Source organism: Bos javanicus, chromosome 13, assembly GCF_032452875.1.
Source record: "Bos javanicus breed banteng chromosome 13, ARS-OSU_banteng_1.0, whole genome shotgun sequence".
NCBI classification, from domain to species: Eukaryota; Metazoa; Chordata; class Mammalia; order Artiodactyla; family Bovidae; genus Bos; species Bos javanicus.
Window position 1 is genome coordinate 61,288,948 of NC_083880.1, and position 17,982 is coordinate 61,306,929.

The 17,982-nt window shown below is 49.9% G+C and overlaps 1 protein-coding gene across 4 annotated transcripts in view; it reads right to left on the bottom strand.

The window, feature by feature from the left end:
* BCL2L1 (BCL2 like 1) overlaps nucleotides 1-16,890 on the bottom strand; it is a 50,166-nt gene extending 33,276 nt beyond the window's left edge. Inside the window, exons 1-2 of one of the 4 annotated variants that reach the window (XM_061437205.1) lie at nucleotides 16,784-16,890; nucleotides 14,571-15,246 (exon numbers count right to left, since the gene is read on the bottom strand). In XM_061437205.1, coding sequence (XP_061293189.1) covers nucleotides 14,571-15,134 — 564 coding nt within the window. In that variant the 5' untranslated portion in view covers nucleotides 15,135-15,246; nucleotides 16,784-16,890. Of the gene's footprint in view, nucleotides 1-14,570; nucleotides 15,265-15,554 lie in introns of all 4 variants that reach the window. The other 3 variants (XM_061437203.1, XM_061437202.1, XM_061437204.1) reach the window with 3 other exon arrangements.
* Between the last annotated feature and the right edge of the window lie 1,092 nt (nucleotides 16,891-17,982).

Below are 17,982 nucleotides of genomic sequence, written 5' to 3' on the forward strand. Positions count from 1 at the left end.
GATTCAAACTCAGCTCTGCCCCACTCTAGAGCCCATACTTCCGATAATGAAATGATCTCACTCTCTTCAAAAGCCCCCAACACAGTACAGTGCCCCGAACATAGCAGAGGTCTCTGGTTACCATTCCATCATTCCTGAAGATCTTCCAGCAGGAGGTGCTGTGATGCCCAGCGGAAGCACTTCTTTCACCTTGAAGGGGTTTGAGAAGGGCTCAAAGGACACTGACCTGGGCGCCAAGTGTAGACTTTGCTCTGGAGTTGTACGGGTTCTCCATACTGAAGCTTGGGGTACTAATTTGGAACCCTATCTTCCACCACTAAATCAGACCCAGAAACTGCTCCCAGGTGCCTGGACACCTGCGTGGACAGGCAGGCAGTTTTCTCCGGGCTGACTTCTTGTCTGGCCCTACTTGTCTCTCAGTTTCATCACTTAGCCACCAGCCTGGGGCCTCTGCCTGCACCTGCTGCTGGACCCAGTCCCAGGGGACCCTGCCCCGAAGGGCCATTTCTCAGTGACTCCCTGGGGACTTCCTTGATATGGTAATCCCTAGGGTTCCATATGAATGTGGGTGTTGTGAGCAAAGGGAAATTTTTTCTCACTGAGTAGCAGACAGGGAGTGGGTAGAACAAGGGGTGGTTGTTCTTGTTTTGAATCAGAGGTGAGCGTGGGGTGAGGCACACTGGTGCCTCCCAGTTTTATATTTAAGCAGTACTGATCCTGGCCAGTCAGAGTTCCCATTCAGCAGTCTGGCCAAGGTGGGTGAGGACATCCAGGGGTGAGGAATTAGTAGTCATTTCACCTTCCCATTTGAGTTATTACTCAGAGGTCTGGCTTTGCTGCGTAGTTAGACTGCAGAAGGCAACCAATGGCTGAATCAATGAATGACCAAACCTCACAGTGAGAGGAAAAGCAAAGACCCTGTATTTGGGGAGCCTTTACTCCACACCAGGCTCTGTGCCAGGGCACTTTATATACACTGCTCATCATCAGGAATGTTCATCAACTTGGACACTAAACACACAGCCTGGCAGTAGCTGATGGCAGTGAATGGGATGTGGTTTCCACCCTCAATCAGCTCAGAGTACCTGGCTTAATCTTTCTCCCAACAATCCTGTGAAATGATTATTAATTCCACTTTATAGATGTCCAAGCTTAGAGAAGTAAAGTAACTTGTCCAAATTCATGAAGTTACATAAGCCAAACAGCTAGGATATTGCTTCCACCCAAAAAGTGCTTGGTGGTTGAAGGAATGAATGAATGACAGTTATGGTTTGACCTCAGTCAAGGAAGGAGCAGCAACAAGACCAAACATTTATAGTTCTCAAAGTGCTTTTTCATCTATCATCTCCTTGGGCCTCTCAGCTAGCACGAGAATGAGGCAGGGTGGGTGTTATCTTTCTCTAGCAGATGAGGCAACAGGCTTACAACCACACAGCAAACAAGGAGTGAGGCCACTCTGGAAAATGCCAGAGTCCCCACAACACTGTTTAATCATTCAGATGCAAGTCAGGCACCTACTATGTGCTAGGCAAGCTCCTATGCTCTTTAACTATTCAACTCATTAAGTCTTGCCTCAGTCAACAGATGCCTGTCTTCTATGTTTCAGGTTCTGTGGCAGGATCTAGGGACAGAGCAGTAAATAAAGCAGAGGAGGAGATCCCTGCCTTCTTGGAGATACTTGGCAAAGATCGAAAAAAATAAGCCCCATTACCAAATGCCCAGTCAGCAACACTGGCCAAACCCCCACAGTGTACAGCATGACTAGGGGCCCTCGTGGAGGATATGAGGAACAAGGTTAGGAGCTGCAGTCCCCAGCTTCAGGAACCTTAAAATCTCCAAGCTCTTGCTTCAAAGCATATCCACACACTCTGTTAGCCTAAAAGTTTGCTCTTGAAGAGTAGCTCCAATTGTGATCACAACTTCTTGATCACCTGTGATGGCAATCTGCTAGTAACAGCTGTAATAGTAGCTGTCATACTGAGTAACTACACGTGCTAGGCTCCATGCTAAGTGCTCCATGTATCTTATCACATATTTTCATGATCAAGAGAGTCTTTCAAGAAAAGTACTACATTATTTTAGCCTCTTTATAGACGAAGAAACTAAGGCTGAGAGAGATTAAGTAATTTGTCCAAGGGTAACTAACTATAGAGCAAGCAGGATGCAGCACTGGTTTGTCACATTTTGTATCTGACTCTTAACAGGGATAGAATTTCTCCCAGGGAAGCAATAGAGAGGCAAACATCAAGAATGCCAAGAGCAGCTGCTTCCTAGAAGGGCTGGGGCCTCAAGAGCCCCCAGCAGATTCTTCCTTACCCTCTTTTATCAGGTCAGAACATCAGTACAAGGAGGAAAGGTAAGCAGGTAACGTTAGGTTAGGTATGCTCAAGCTATCCCTAGGGCAACAAGATTCTCTGCTGAACCTCCAGGAAAGAAGTCTGTGACCTTCATTTGCCACTCACTAACCCCTCAGAGAGAGACAGAAGCAGGGGTGGCGGGGAGGAAGGGGCAGGGGAGTCCTTTCCCTGGCTTGGGGAAGGGTGAGGCCCACCTGGGAAGAAGCCTGACTGGTTCTCTCCTCTCTTGGACAAGAAGTCTGCACATGTGATACGGTGCACATGGACACCCCTCAGGGGAAATGCCAGGCTACCTTTCGGACCCAAGAAGCCTCAGAGAGGAGAGACTGGCACAGCTCTGAACTGCAAGCTAAGCGAACAATTTCTAAGCACTGTAACTAGGTCATCAGGTTCCTGGAGAAGCCAGCTGTGACTGGGAGGTGGGGGATGGGAGGGAAATTTTGCAGCCTACCAAGATCCCTACTTCCCTTCAGGCCCCGCCCTCCCTGAAATCTGCACCTGCTCCCAAACTGACCCCTCCCCCCAGCTGGGCCCAGCTGTCAACGGTTCCCAATGCCCCACCCCTGCCTTCCAGGGGCCGGAACCACAGGGGCCTCTTGGACAGGAGGTACCTTATTGCTACCTGAGCCCTTTGGAAAGGAAGCTGTGGGGCAGGGAAGGAGTGGCCTCTCCCGGGGGGGATTTCTTCTGCCACGAGGGCAGTAAGAAAGCTGGGCCCATTTGGGCCTGCCCAGGGTACCTTCCTGGCATTGCTGCCGCAGGTGGCAGAAGACAGGTGATGTTTACCCGGCTAAGACCAGAGTTGCCAAAAGGCTTCAATCAAGCCTTTGAATCTGCACCTGGCCCAGAGCCCCAAAATAACAACCAGCACTGCCTACCTGATCCACAGGTCGCAGGTGCCTCTGGCTTTTTTTCTCCCTGCAGCTCTGTCTGCTGAGCCCTGGCTGGCAAGGGATCCTGTTCCAGTGATGACTAGGGACCTGGCTGCATCACTCTGGTGCTGGGCCTCTCCCCAGCTGGCCCACCTCTACTGCCAACTATCCCGTCCCTCTGTCCACAGGCTCCCACCATCAGTCACCATTCCCTTCTCCCTTACCGGCTTTATGACAACCCAGACCCTCTTCTGCCGGTCTGCCCCCTCACTGTCGCCCAAATGCTTCCTACACATTTCAGCCTCCACTTCTCTCTGCACTGCTCTTACCTACCAAAGCTGCCCATGCCACATTCTTTTCACCTACTGTAAGCCTTCATGCTCCACATCTTCCTCGGAGGTAGTAATGACGCCTAACTGAGCATACTGTATTCAGGCACCATGCTAGGTGGGCTAGTCACTCACTCCTTCAGTAAGTATTTGCTGAGTGGACCCCTTGTGCCAAGCATTATGAGAGATGCTGGGGATGAAGGAAACATGAGACAAAACTCCTGCACTCTGGGAGCTTAGGTTTTACAAAAGGAGACAGACAGTAAGGAGGTAAACACAGGTGGCCTCTGGAGAGGTGGCATTTGAGTTGAGACCTAAATGCTAAGACAGCCCTGATCAGATCTAGGGAAAGAGTGATCCACGCAAGCCCGAGCAAAAAAGATCACCACTGCTATCTTCATTAAGGGATGACTACTACCTTTCATTTTATGGACGAGGAAACCGAGGACTTGGTGTGAACTGCACAAAAGTCCTACTGCTGGGAAAGCTATCATTCAAGCCTCTAGTGAACTTTCTCCTTCCTGACACTTTCCACTATTGGCACAGAAGAGGGTCTGAGCTGGCAGTGCAGCTGGCGACGGAGAAGGAGCACAGGATGATGCAGGCTGAGGGTGGAGGCCACTGGGCCGAGTCACCAACTGAGTAGCTGATGGTGGGAGTGGGCTGGTTTGGCGGAGGTCCAGGTACCCGTGGGATGTGGCCAGCGGGTCTGTCCTCTTCCATTTCTGGAGTCTACACTACAGATTTGGCATCGTTTGCCTGGAGCCGTTCACCAAGGGCTGTGAGTGTATTCCTACTGCTTTAAATGAGTTTGCTCCCTTAAGGACATTTTTTAGCCTGTTGCTAAGTCGCTTCAGTGTCCGACTCTGTGCGACCCCATAGACGGCAGCCCACCAGGCTCCCCTGTCCCTGGGATTCTCCAGGCAAGAACACTGGAGTGGGTTGCCATTTCCTTCTCCAATGCATGAAAGTGAAAAGTGAAAGTGAAGCCGCTCAGTCCTGTCCGACTCTTAGCGACCCCATGGACTGCAGCCTACCAGGCTCCTCCGTCCATGGGATTTTCCAGGCAAGAGTGCTGGAGTGGGGTGCCATCGCCTTCTCTGTTTGTAGCCTAACCTGCATCTAATAATAACAACCCTTCATGTTCATTGAGCAAATCCTGGCCAAGCCTGTGCCCAACCCTAGGCCCTGTGCCAGGTACTCAGGGGTGAAATAAGCCAGTCTGGGCCTGCAGAGAAACAATGACGCTGTGGTTTGAGGGTAGGCTTTGGTATCAGATACAGCTGAGTGCAAGACCCAGCTCTGCCTCTTACAAGGTGAGTCACTCTGGACATGCTATAGGGCCTCCTGAAGCTCTGAATTCTCCATCTTCATACCAAAGCAGTTGTGAGGACCAAAGAGGATGATTATGTCAGGGCATAAACATAGCACCTGGCACAGAGCAAGCACTCAACACACAGCGTCTGTCGTTATTACTAAGGAACACTTATGCGTTTTACTTTCTCATTTGAGCCTTGCTTACTCTGCGGGCTGGTACTATTCTCTCAGATGTGTGGATGAGGCTGGAAAGCTGATTCGGATAGTGCAGCAGCACCACCAGCGAGAAATTAAGCTAAGCTTCAAATCTGAGTGCAGAGTTTTATCTAAGGTTTTGTAGAAAGTGATCAATACATCCTGTAACGAGCCTTGCCTGGTGTGTCTGGGAGCTGAGGGAACAGCTGGGTGCCGCACACAGACTGACTCAGATGGCAGAAGAACACACCAGCATGGCCCAGGGTGTGGGGCATGGAAACAGATCATTGAGGAAGGGCACCCAGGCCCCTCACTGCAGTACCCACAGCATGCCCAGCACTCAGCACAAATAAAGCATGCACCAGTATTTGCTGATTTAACAAATGAAACAAAACTCAGGACAGCTCTGAGCAATGAATCCAGACTTACTAAAAGCAACATCGATAAGAGTGAGTTAAAAGAATTCTAAGCCATTTACTGTGGGATAAGACTCCTGCTGTAGTTTCCTCCCTGAAATGGGACTGAACATACCCACATCACTCACTTCACTATGAAATGATGTATACACATCATCTTTATACAAAGACGTAAATTATCAAGTGTTATCATGCACATAAAAACGGTTATCATCATGCTACAGACCACTAAGGCAGTAAAGTGTCGTGAAGACAAGCACCTCAGGTTTGAATCCCCGGTCGTCCTGGTAACAATAGTCTGCGAGGCTCCGAGCATGCCACTTTTCTCTGAGACTCAGTCTTCTCAACTCTACCGTGAAGATGACACTACCTACCTGGCAGGGTTTTTAAGATGGTTTAGAGATAAAGAACACAGGCTTCGAGTAAGCCAGACGTGGTTTCAAATCTTAACTCTGCTTCTTACTAGCTGAGTCCCCCCAAATCTCACTGTCCAGTAATGCTGAGGTTGTTGGACAGTAACACAGAAATGAAGCTGGGGAAAGCCCTGCCACATAGTAAGCACTGGATAAACGCCAACAACCATTCATACACATTCGGGGAAGGGGGTGCAGTGCAGTGTTTAAAAGGGGGAGCTTGGAAGTTACCCTTGTACGCTTTGCCACTTACTAACCGTGCTACCCTGCATAAGCTACTTAACATCTCTGTACCTCAGTTGCCTCGTTTGAAAAACAGGGATAATAATAGCAACAACTTCAGAATATTGTCTACGAATGGAATAAATTAATACATGTAAAGCATTGTGAACAATGCCTGGCATACAATAAGCACTTGATAAATGTTAGGTGCTATTAATAGTAACATTAACAATAATATTAATCACCAAGTGGAATAAGAGGGAGGGACTGTATAATCCTGGGACACGGGCATCCTGTGGAAGAGTTCCAGGGAAGTCCCTGGGCAGCTGTTTGTAGGCAAGTTCTCAGCCTCTGGCAGAAAGACTCTTCTATAGAAAGGACATGAGGCTGAGGGTTCCTGAGCAAAAACTTCAGTCCTGCTGACCAAGAGGCCAGCCTCTGGGGAGGCCAGTCAGGCTCCTTGGAAGGACACAGTGTTCCCGGCCCCGCCTGACTCGGGGGAACAAAGGCACGTGTGTGTGGCCAGGGAGGAGGGAGGGGAATGTTTCCCTTTCAAGAGCGGAACAAAGGATCTGAGGCATAGTTGAGTGCGTTCCAATTCCCTCCCAGGCTAGCTTCCATTCCTCAGATGATTGTCCAACAAGGTTTTCAATCTTTTAGCTTCCTCCTGAAAGGTAACCGCGGGGAGGGGGTGGCAGGCTCCACTCGACCCTCCATCAATCGTCTCCAAGAGGTAGGATTTCTACCTGCCAAACCTCTGAGGAGTCCCAGGTCTGTGCAGGGGGTGGGGTGGGGACCCCTGAGGGTTAATGGATGACATAGGGCACCGCAAGTGACAGGTTTCATGTCCCTCTAGGGGAAGTTCAAGACTACTACTAACTGCTCCTTAGTGTGGAGCCAGGAGAGAATCCAGGAGTTTGGACAACCCCCCTCGAAGGGTGGGTGCAAAGGTGTGACAGAACTCAGTGGAAAGCATTTTCTAAATCTGAAAGGGATGATCGTGAGCTGGAGAGAGAAGACGGTGAAGGGTCAAAGGGGAGGGAACAAAGAAACTGACAAGAGGAAAGGGAGAGACATGGGCAAAAAAGGAGTCTGTGCGTGGGGAGAGCCTTTAGGAATATTACTTTCCAATTTCCACACTCTAGCCAGCAAGAATCCGGCTGCAGGGCTGGGACAGGAAGCAGTCCATGGAAGTCACTGCAATGGCATTTCCTGAAGAGGGAGAAAAAAACCTCTAGTTCCGAGGAGAGCTCTGGAGTCTGACCAAAAAGTGCTGCAGTGGGGAGCCAGTCTCAAAGCTCTGGCTTGGCCTGAGTCTCATCAGGGGTGAAACCATGAGGCAGAAGGTCCCAAAGGCAGTTTCTTCCTGCAAAAATACTATTTACAAAAATCAGTATGTAATAAATGGGAAGCCAGGTGATGTGATTGAAGGAACCCTAGGATGTGACTGCTGATACTAACCGTCACTATGCAGAGCCATACGACAGGAATTAACTCACTGAATCTTCAGAACACAGCACCATTATTACAGCCATTTACAAGGTAAAAGACTTGCCCTAGGTCACACAGCATACAAGTGATCAAATCTAGATCTGAAAGCCCAAACCCTGCATCTTCCTCGTGATGGGCAAGTCACTTCATCTTTCTCAGCCTGATTTCCCTCTGCTCACCTCCCGGGCTGTCGGTTATAAGCATCAAAAAGGCAAGGTGGGGGGAATTACTGGCAGTCCAGTGGTTAGGACCCCGAGCTTCCAATGCAGGGGCCATGGGTTTGATCCCTGGAAAGAGCCATCCTACAGCATAACTATCATGAAATATGCCACAATGGTGGAACCCACCACAAGGCCTAGGGCCATTGAGAAGCAGGATTCCTAGACTCAACTTCAAACCTCCATCTTATAGATGGGAAACTGGGGCCTAGAAGTGATGTAGCCAAGGTGAAACAGTGAGCTGAGGCAGATTTGAGACTAGAACTGGGATCCTAACAAAGACCAGCATTTGACTAACATGGCAAAGCAGCACTACAGAGCTCCTGGCAGGACAGGAACACTGCCGGGGCCTGCCTGCCTGCCCTAAGGGTGTGCCAGGTCACTGTGGAGTCCAAACAAGGGAGAACAGATACTGCAGATGCTGTGAATAGGTCTCTGACACAAGCTCTGTGCAAAAATGGTCAGAATTACGATACCAACTACTGTCAGACTCTATGCGTCTCAGGCAGATCTCGTTAGGTCTTTGTGAAGCAGGTAATACCTGCCCTAAGGTTCAGAGAGTTCAAGAAGCTTGCCCAAGGTCACAGAGCTAGACACAGGTGATCTGGGACCTCAATCCAGACGCGGTGCAATTATTCAGAAGCAAGAGTGCTAGAGGGAAGGGCCATTCAGGACACCACATTTGGAGAGACTATCTCCAAAGAACATCTAGCATACTTAAACCTGATTCTATGACTGCTAAGCTAAGTGGTTAAAAAATGTGGCTTTCAAGGTGGTCGGACCCATCAATACGCCATGTGAGTCTGGTCTTGTTCCTTAGTCCCTTTTCACCATTTCCACCTCTACCTCCTGATTCAAGCCACTCTTCTTTCTCACTTGACTGCTGCGCCAGCCTCTTTGCTGGGTTCCCCTGTGGAATTCAGAACTTGTGGAGCTCATCCCTGCTCCTGATCTTTTCCTGGGCTCTCATTCAGCCAAAGTCGAGTCCTCATCACGGCCTGTGATACGCTATGAGACTGGCCCCTGGCTACTCTGCCCCCTCAATTCCACCCACTCTCCCCTCTTCCCTCTCCCCTCTGACCACTCTTTCTCTTGCTGTATTCTCCCCAGCTGCACTGGCCTTCTCTTTCATCCTTGAGCCTGGCCAGCACACTCCCTTCTGAGTCCATCCCTCTGCTTATAACACACTCTCTAAAGGAACCCACATTAACCACCAACTTACCTTCTTCAAGTCTTAGCTGAAATATTACCTTTCAGTGATGCCTTCCCTAGACACTCTTTTAAAACTGCAGCCTTATCTCCTTTGCTAGGCATGCCTCAATGTACTTTATTTTCTTCATAGCACTTAGTCTCAACTGATATATGTTACATATGTATATAATTGGGGCTTCCCAGTTGGCTGAGAGGAGAAGGCACTGGCGACACACTCCAGTACTCTTGCCTGGAAAATCCCATGGACGGAGGAGCCTGGTAGGCTGCAGTCCATGGGGTCGCTAAGAGTCAGACACGACTGAGCAACTTCACTTTCACTTTTCTCTTTCATGCATTGGAGAAGGAAATGGCAACCCACTTCAGTGTTCTTGCCTGGAGAATCCCAGGGATGGGGGAGCCTGGTGGGCTGCCATCTATGGGGTCGCAGAGTCGGACATGACTGAAGCGACTTAGCAGCAGCAGCAGCAGCAGCAGGTGCCTGAGAAGTAAAGAATCTGCCTGCCAATGCAGGAGATCTGGGTTGGATCCCTGGGTTGGGAAGACACCCTGGAGAAGGAAATGGCAACCCACTCCAGTATTCTTGCTTGGGAAATGCCATGGACAGAGGAGCCTGGAGGGTTACAGTCCACGGAGTCGCAAAGAGTTGGACACAACTTAGAGACTAAACAACAACAATTACATGTTGTCTGTTTCTCCCCATTAGAATATGAGCTCCCGACATAGAAACGTAATTTTATGTAATGCTGTACCACTAGTGCCTAGGACAGCCTGACACACAACAGGAGCTCAATTAATACTATCTGAATCAATGCATAAATAATTAGATAAAGGGCAATTCCCATTACTATTATTCTGGTTTGATAAGTGTCTGTTTCTTCAGAAATTTAGTGGGCTTCTCTTTCATTACATACCTGCTATGCCTAAGGCCTCTGCTCCATGTCAATTAAACAAGTATTGACAAGACGTGGAACTCTACTCTCAGGAAATTCCTAAACCTAATAGAGGTGTGGTAGTGTCAGAAATGTCTTTATACTAATTTAAACTCTATCAGTGTGATTAACCTACCCAAGCTCTCCTGTACCATACTAAAAAAAGGCTTAGCCCCTCTTCCTGCAGATATTTGAAACCAGTGATCCTGGTCTCCTGGGTCTTCTTGTCCCCAGGCTAAACAAAAAAACCCACTGGGACTGTCTGACTCAGATCTGCCAACTGGGAACAGGGAAGACAGACTGTCGGCCCGGGAGACAGAAGAGAAGCGGATCCAGGAGCAGACTGACTCCTTCAAAGAAAAGAGAGGGAGTCCTTGGGGAGGACTCCACGGAATTAGGTTGGGGGCGGGGAGAGAGCCCGGCTAATTAAGGCAGTAGGAGATTATGTTTCTGTAGAAGAGCAGCTCACTGGGAATTACCCCTAAATCTATCCATGGTAAACCCAGACAAAATCATGGCTGCTGAAATAAAGCCCTGTGATGGAAGGCTGAGGGCACTGGAAAAAACCAGGAAGGATGCTCAAGCCTCTAGCCTCAGGACAGATACCTGCTGGGGAAGGGATAACTAACAACTGCACCTTCCGGTAGCCCACACAAAAACCAAGAAAACCCTGCAGGTTCCACTGAAGGCCCCTGAAAAAACCTGGGGTGATTTTCTACCAGAAGCTGAAGGGCTCTGTGGGGCTACTGCGGAAATCAATCCTAGGAAGCCTGGAAAACCCTATGATGGTGATGGAGTTTTAAGGGCAACTTCAAATGTACCTCCAGAAGAACCGAGTGTTTTGAGGGGGAGCCCCTGAGACACTTCTACCTCACTTTGGGACCTGAATGAGATTACTAAAAATTTCCACGTTTGGGGTTTCTAATGGGGTTTCCCCAAGAAAACCGCAGAATTGCCAACAGCTGCTGAGATCTGCAAAGGTCGCTGAGGTGCTTCAGCAAAGCACACATCAGTGCCAATGAAGCCAGAACAGTCAAGAAGAAACCTACAGAAACTAGAAGACCACAGAGCCATGCAGCCTGGGGAAAGGCCAAATGATGTTTTCTTCCCCCACCCCCCAAAAACTGTTCAACAATGTGTTTCCATCAAGCTAAGGGGTTTCCCAGGGACAGTGATCCCAAAATGGCCTGGCCCACCTGGGTCCGACCACCCAACTGTCCACATTCCCATTGGAAAGCCCCAGAAACATTCAATCTCTGCTGTTCTGGTTGAGTATCTCAAGGGCTGGCTTTGTGTCTCAAGAAACTCTGGGGTCAAAGTTCAGTTTTTGGAGCCAGGTAGCCCACTCATTAAAAGAAGTGCCTCCACCATACAATTAGGGCCCAGGAGAGCCTTTGTTCTACATCATTTACTAGAGTCAAGCTATGGCAGGTGGCTATCATTAGTTCACTTTACAGGTGGGAGAGATGAATGGACAAGAGAGACAAACAGGTTCAGCACCTCGCCAGGGGACTCTAGGTAGGCAGTGGTGTGGCTATATAGATGAGGAATTCCAGTCCTTGGGGCATCACCCACAATTAAGCAGACGTACTTGGAGTAGGCCATCTTCTCCCTTTATGCACATAATTCTTACCTGCCGGGAGGGCCAGAGACGGTTTTAACAAAAAATTAACAAGAAGCCCACTCTCACTGGGCAAAATCCTGATACTGACTTGAGTTTTACCAGTGACAGAATCTAGAAGCTGCATACATGCCTCTGGCAGCCTGCTACTGCCAACACAGGTGCTGTTCTTCCTGCAGTTCCTGAACAAGGCCAGCATCACAGACTCAAGTGAACACCTCCACAGGCATGTTTTGCTTGGCCCAACAGCGTCTCTGGCTCACATTATTACTCCTAAGACAATGTGATATGGAGGGGAAGAGATTATAGGCTTTGGAATTAGGCCCACCTGGGGTAAATTCTCACTCAGTCACCTAACTGGCTGAGGAATACTTGGGGCCAGTCATTTAAGCTACCAGGAGCTTCATATATAAACTGAGAATAAACCTACCTATCTTAGAAAGTTATTGTGTGGAGTATATGAAATAACATGTTATTTCCATGAGATAAAGTACCATATCTGGCTTATAGCCAATACCTAGCACATGCCTGCTTCACAGAAGATGCTCAGTGAATTTTGGCTGCATAAGTAAAAGACCTAATACAATGCCTCATGCATAAGATATACTCCATAAAAGCACATTTCCTTTTCCTTTCCTGCAAGGATGCTAAATTTAGAGCATATCCCAGAGTGGAATGGCCCATAATTCTTACATTCATGGATTCCCCAGGCACAGCCTCCAGGAAGGTTATGAGATGCCACTGCAGCAGCCAGTGTGCAGCTCAAATAGAATGGTCCCTGAGAGGAAGTGGGCGGGTACCTTCTACCCAAAGGATCCCAATGTCACATGTTCTCTATCTCTTGGCCTTGGGAAGAACATGTGCCCAGAAATGCTTCTGACATAACTGGCTCTTCTGCACATATCCTCTCTGTCCACCAAGAGGAAGTAACATATGGTATGCTGTCCAACGGGCTCTGGTAACTCTTGGGCAAAGAGACTGCAGAAGATGGAATGTCAATCCAGTGGTGATCTAATGATCTTGCCCAGTGTTGCTGTGTCGAAGACTTCTTTCCACACGTAACACTGGGTGACTAACAACTCTCTGGTCCAGGTGGCACTCTTAGACACTGGCTGGCAGGCCAGGAACCTCTCCCATGTTGCCTTTTGTTAACAGTTGGCCACAACCCACATGGTATTAGGACCACCAGCCAGAGATAACAGTGAGGGGCAAATGGCCCAAGTCCCTACTTAGGCCTCAGAGGGTGTGTCGGAAACACTGGAATCCTGTTCCTCCTGTAGTAAGTTAAACAAATATTTGCCCCTAAAGAAAATCAAAGCAGGCAGAAATAAGAGAGGTCATCACACAAACCAACAGGAACTATTTAATCATTTATTCCCCCAGGGAGTTCATTTACTGAAAGGCTTTCAAGTCGGGTCAGTCTTAGCCAAAGAAAGACCTCCACCTTTACCTTCCCAGCCCCACCTTGGTCATCTGACCTCTACTCTGCTTTTTATAAGAACTGGCAGTAGGAAGAGTTGATGAAGTTGCAAAGAAATGGGAAATAAGACAGGGGGTGGTGTACCTGGAGGTCCCTTGCTCAGTGGTAAACTGAAGTGGCTGCCACACCCTAGGCCCAGCCTCTGGATAATTGCATTCTCAACATTCCTGAGTCCATGGTGCGTGGCCCTTTCCACCTCAGCTCCTTCAATAGATGACTTATTTTCCACAGCCTGCTCAATTTCTGAAGGACAGAATGAATACCTCTCATAAGCCCTACACCTCCCTGAGGCAGGGAGATAAGCGGGGAGATATGACTGAGTTCACTGCAAAAGAGCAAAAGCTGCTGACAGTGACCACAGGTAAAGAATCCCTCCACACCAGCTCATCCTGACTTGGTGATATCAGGGCAAGGGAATTCTCTTCCCTGGCAAAGGAATGAGGCACGACTCGGTTTCAGAAAGTGTACCTGGATCTGACAATAACTACTAGAGCAAACTTCCTGTCGCTATGCTCACATCAGCTCCAAGATTTACAAGGACTGCAAGGCAAGGAGGGTTGGCCACATTTTTTTAGTGGAAGAACCTGAGGCTCAAGGTAAACTGGCCTGTCCAAGGTCACACACCTAGTTAAGTGACGGGGCTGGGACTCACACCCGTGTCAGTTTGTTTCTGAAGTCTGTCACTGAATCTCAATGTGCCAAGGAGCCCCAAAGACCAGGTTCTTGCATTGCCAGCAAACAGTGCTCAGTGAAGAGGCCCCAGGGCCGTGGCAGAAAAGTGACAAGCATAACAGCTGGAGCTCCCCAACCAACCCAGGCAGTGAGGTGCAAAGTCCCTGGGCTTATGCGTGACACAGCAAGCGCTCCGCAAACTGGCCAACCACACAGAAAAGTCACATACTTTAGAGCCAATAAACATGGGCCATAGGACAAACACAACTGGCCCACTGGCGCAGCTTACAACCTAAAATCAATCCTCAGCCATCCAAGCCAGAGGGATGCAAAGCCAGGACATGCAAACTCTGAAATAAAGGGAACCTGATTTAGAGGAGGGAAGCCCAGGACAGGATTGACATCTCAAGGGAGTAAGACTGAAGGGGCTGGTGGGTCACTGATACTCACTATCTTCTCCAGGCATTCCACTCATCACCCCCTTAACATCATGAGCCATTATGTCAGGGTGAGGGGTAACCTGTTACCTTTGCATTCTCAAAGGTTTGGGGCCAAATGAACACACAGGCTATGTTATCTTCTGCAGAGAAACTGGAACACAAGTATGACAGAGTAGGGTCACGAGGAAGACAGAATGAAGATGTCTGGTCCTCACAGAACTAGGTTATCTGTATTTCAGAAGTTAATCTCTGTGATACAATGAGGCCAATTATGTCTCCTTAACAAACAATAATAATCACCCAGCACAACAGACACAGGGGGAAAGGTTGTTGGGGATTTGACCAGAAGCCAAGGAAAATGAATATGTAAGGGGCGTGGTTCTTACCCAGCCGCCGTTCTCCTGGATCCAAGGCTCTAGGTGGTCATTCAGGTAAGTGGCCATCCAAGTTGCGATCCGACTCACCAATACCTGCATCTCCTTGTCTACGCTTTCCACGCACAGTGCCCCACCGAAGGAGAAAAAGGCCACAATGCGACCCCAGTTCACCCCGTCCCGGAAGAGTTCATTCACTACCTGTTCAAAGCTCTGATATGCTGTCCCTGGGGTGATGTGGAGCTGGGACGTCAGGTCGCTGAATGCCCGTCGGTACCTCAGTTCAAACTCATCGCCTGCCTCCCTCAGGGCTTGCTTCACCGCTGCCATGGGGATCACTTCCCGGGCATCCGAGCTTCTGCTGTGGCCAGTGGCTCCATTCACAGCAGGGCTATCCGCCAGGTGCCAGGATGCGTTGCCATTGATGGCACTGGGGGTTTCCATATCTGATTCTGTCCCTTCTGGGGCCTCAGTTCTGTTCTCTTCCACATCACTAAACTGACTCCAGCTGTATCCTTTCTGGGAAAGCTTGTAAGAGAGAAAGTCAACCACCAGCTCCCGGTTACTCTGAGACATTTTTATAATAAGGATGGGCTCCGCCAGTCCATTGTCCAAAACACCTGCTCACTCACTGGGTCTGGTCTCTGCTTAGTGGTTCTCTTCGAAGATCCAAAGCCAAGACAAGGTTCTGAAGGGAGAGAAAGAGCTTCAGGGGTAAAAAAATGAATATGCAAGCCATTTACCTACAACATCCCATTCCCCACTCCAGGTACTTGAACTGGGTTCTTTGCCGCTCTTATGAAGATCTGGGTCTAGCTTCCCAGGTACTTCGATGAAGTCAATTTGAAAGCACCAGTGGGCTCTGAATCATCACACTGACCTTTTTTTTCCCCTCCCCTTTTATCCCAGCCACCCCCTTTTCTCTGAAATGTCTTCCTCGAAAAGTCACCCCCATGGGCAGTCTGCCCCCCACCCCCATACCCCCTCACCACCTACATTCAAATCCGTCTCAGGCGACGGCAGGCAGGTGCAGCCCCCGGAAGATCTTTTGTATCATAGGTGGGAGAGGAGGTGGCAGCGGGGATGCCGGTAAGTCAACCGGCCTCGCGGCGGCGGCTGGCAAAAAAAGCAGCTCCGGCTGGAGGGATCATGCGACCCGGCGGACTGAGAGCTCAGGAGGCGACACAGGAATTACGAAGCTCAAGAACCGGCCCCCTCGCTTGCTTCCTCCTCCATCGCCCCGATCGAGGGCGGCCGCTTAGCAGCCGCGGCCTCCTGCCACCCGGGAGCCCAGCCCCCTCGCTCTTGCACGCCCCTTGGCTCTCCGCCTCCTACTGGGAGCTAGGAGAACTCTCTCGGAGGTGGCTGGTGTGAGGTTTAGTTTTTGTTTTTTTCTATTTCAGTATCAGCCCTGGGTGAGGCTTCCGAAGAAACCCTGAAGGGACTTCTCGATGGGGCTCAAGGTTTCGATGAGAAACAGAGGGAGGGGAACACTGCCTTAGATCTGCGGTCTGAGTTTGGAAAGGCCATCCCCGGGTCTTTCTGGGAGGCTGAAAGCCGGAGACCCCCCAGAAACGCCGCTGGCTTTCTTTGAATTCCCCAAAGGCCCTGGTCGTGGCGGTGGCGGTGGGGGATTGCCGGGTCCTCCATTCCCCGCACGGACACAATGGCCGCCGGCGCCCTGCACAAAGACCCGGCGAGGGTGAGGCGCCGAGCCTCTCCACCGGTCAGAGACAAGGGTCGAGGCCTGCTCGAGAGCCCCCACAGCTGAGACTACGTTTTCCTGGGGACAGGCCCAGGTCGGCTTCTTGGCACCCCCGGGAGGGCTTAGGGGCCCGGGGTTGCACCTCTCTAGAGCCCGGGGTGGGTGGGCTGCGGCCTCGCGGCTTCCTCCGCGCGCTAGGCCGGGTACCCGCCTGGCCACCGCCCCGTTGCTAGGCAACCGCTCTCCCTCAGGGGCGCCCCCTAGACCTTTCTGGGAGGTGGGGTCTCGCCCCCGGCGGCCCGCCCCGGCGTAGCCAATCAATGAGCCCAGGTAGCACGGAAGCAGAACGGCGAGGGCTCCCATTGGGCGCAGCGCCTGCCACGCACAGGAGAGGCGGCGCTCTCACCTGCGAGCCCCGCGAGCCGTGGGGGGCCACATACCCCCTTCATCGGCCAGGTCGTTTCCGGGCGCGAGTGCTCTTCGCGGCCAAGTTCCGCGCTGCGGACCGGGGCCGGCCTACCTGGCTGACGGCTCGCGCTCTCTCTTCCGAACGAGCCGGCCTCAGTTTCCCTGAAGAGACCGGGGGAACTTGCAAGCTCAGTCACTTCCGGTGCCGCGGCAGCGCGCGCGAGCCCGAGACGCAGAGGGAGTGCGCGCCTGGAGGACTGGCGTCAAGAACTGGGCGAGAGCGCCCCCTGGCGATAGATCTGAGGATTCCGGACACACAAGGGAAACATTCACATTTCCATTCATTCTTTTGGTCAGTTTAATCCACCGATCAGTTTGTATATCGAAAAAGTGTTGCCTTGTGGCTAAGAACCTTGTGTTTGGGATTCTAGTCTTGCCGATTTGGCAAGTTACTCAACTGCTGCGCGCCTCAGTTATCCTTAACTCTAAAAATAGAGTAAAAACCAGCCTCCCTCCTTGAGTTATTGTGGTGATTTTAGAGTTATTTGTGAAGTCCATAGTCTTTGCTGCATAACTACATTCGGCAAATATTTATTGTTTGGGTTGCTGAAAATAGACTTAGGAACAAGACAAGACATGACCCATGCTTTCATAGAGACTAAAACCCTTGAGATGGAGAGAGATAGTAAATAACTGAGCCGGGCTCCTCCGTTCATGGGATTTTCCAGGCAAGAGTACTGGAGTGGGGTGCTATTGCCTTCTCCGACTGAGAAAACAAGGTAATTTCAAATAGTGACTATGGCTCTGAAGAAAACAAATCAGGGTATTTTCATAAAGAGGGTGAAGGAATAGGTGGTCCATTAAAATGGGTGCCCTCTCTGCCCAGTGAGGGAAACAGACATTTTTTTAAACAGTTTTTTTAATTGTTTGTGTAGGGTGCCAGAGATGGCCTCTTTGAAGAAATGACATAGAACCCAAGACCAGAAGTGTAAGAATATGCCAACCCGTTGAAAGAGTGTAGAGAACATCAGACTTAGCAGAGGAAATGGCTTGTACAACGTGTCCTGAGGGAGGAAGCTTCTGGCATGTCCCAGAAACTGAAGGAAAAGCACTGTGACTGAGGGAGGGCAAATGCTATGTGAAAGGATGTTGAGAAGTTGACTGTGGGAATGAGTTGGAATTGATTCTAAACATTGAAAAGTTTTATTTTGTGGTAATTTAGTTGATTGAAAATAGAATATTAAAATATACCGAAGAGCATAGAAAGTCCTCTTCCCGCTCCTGCTTTCTAATCCCTGATTCCCCTCACAG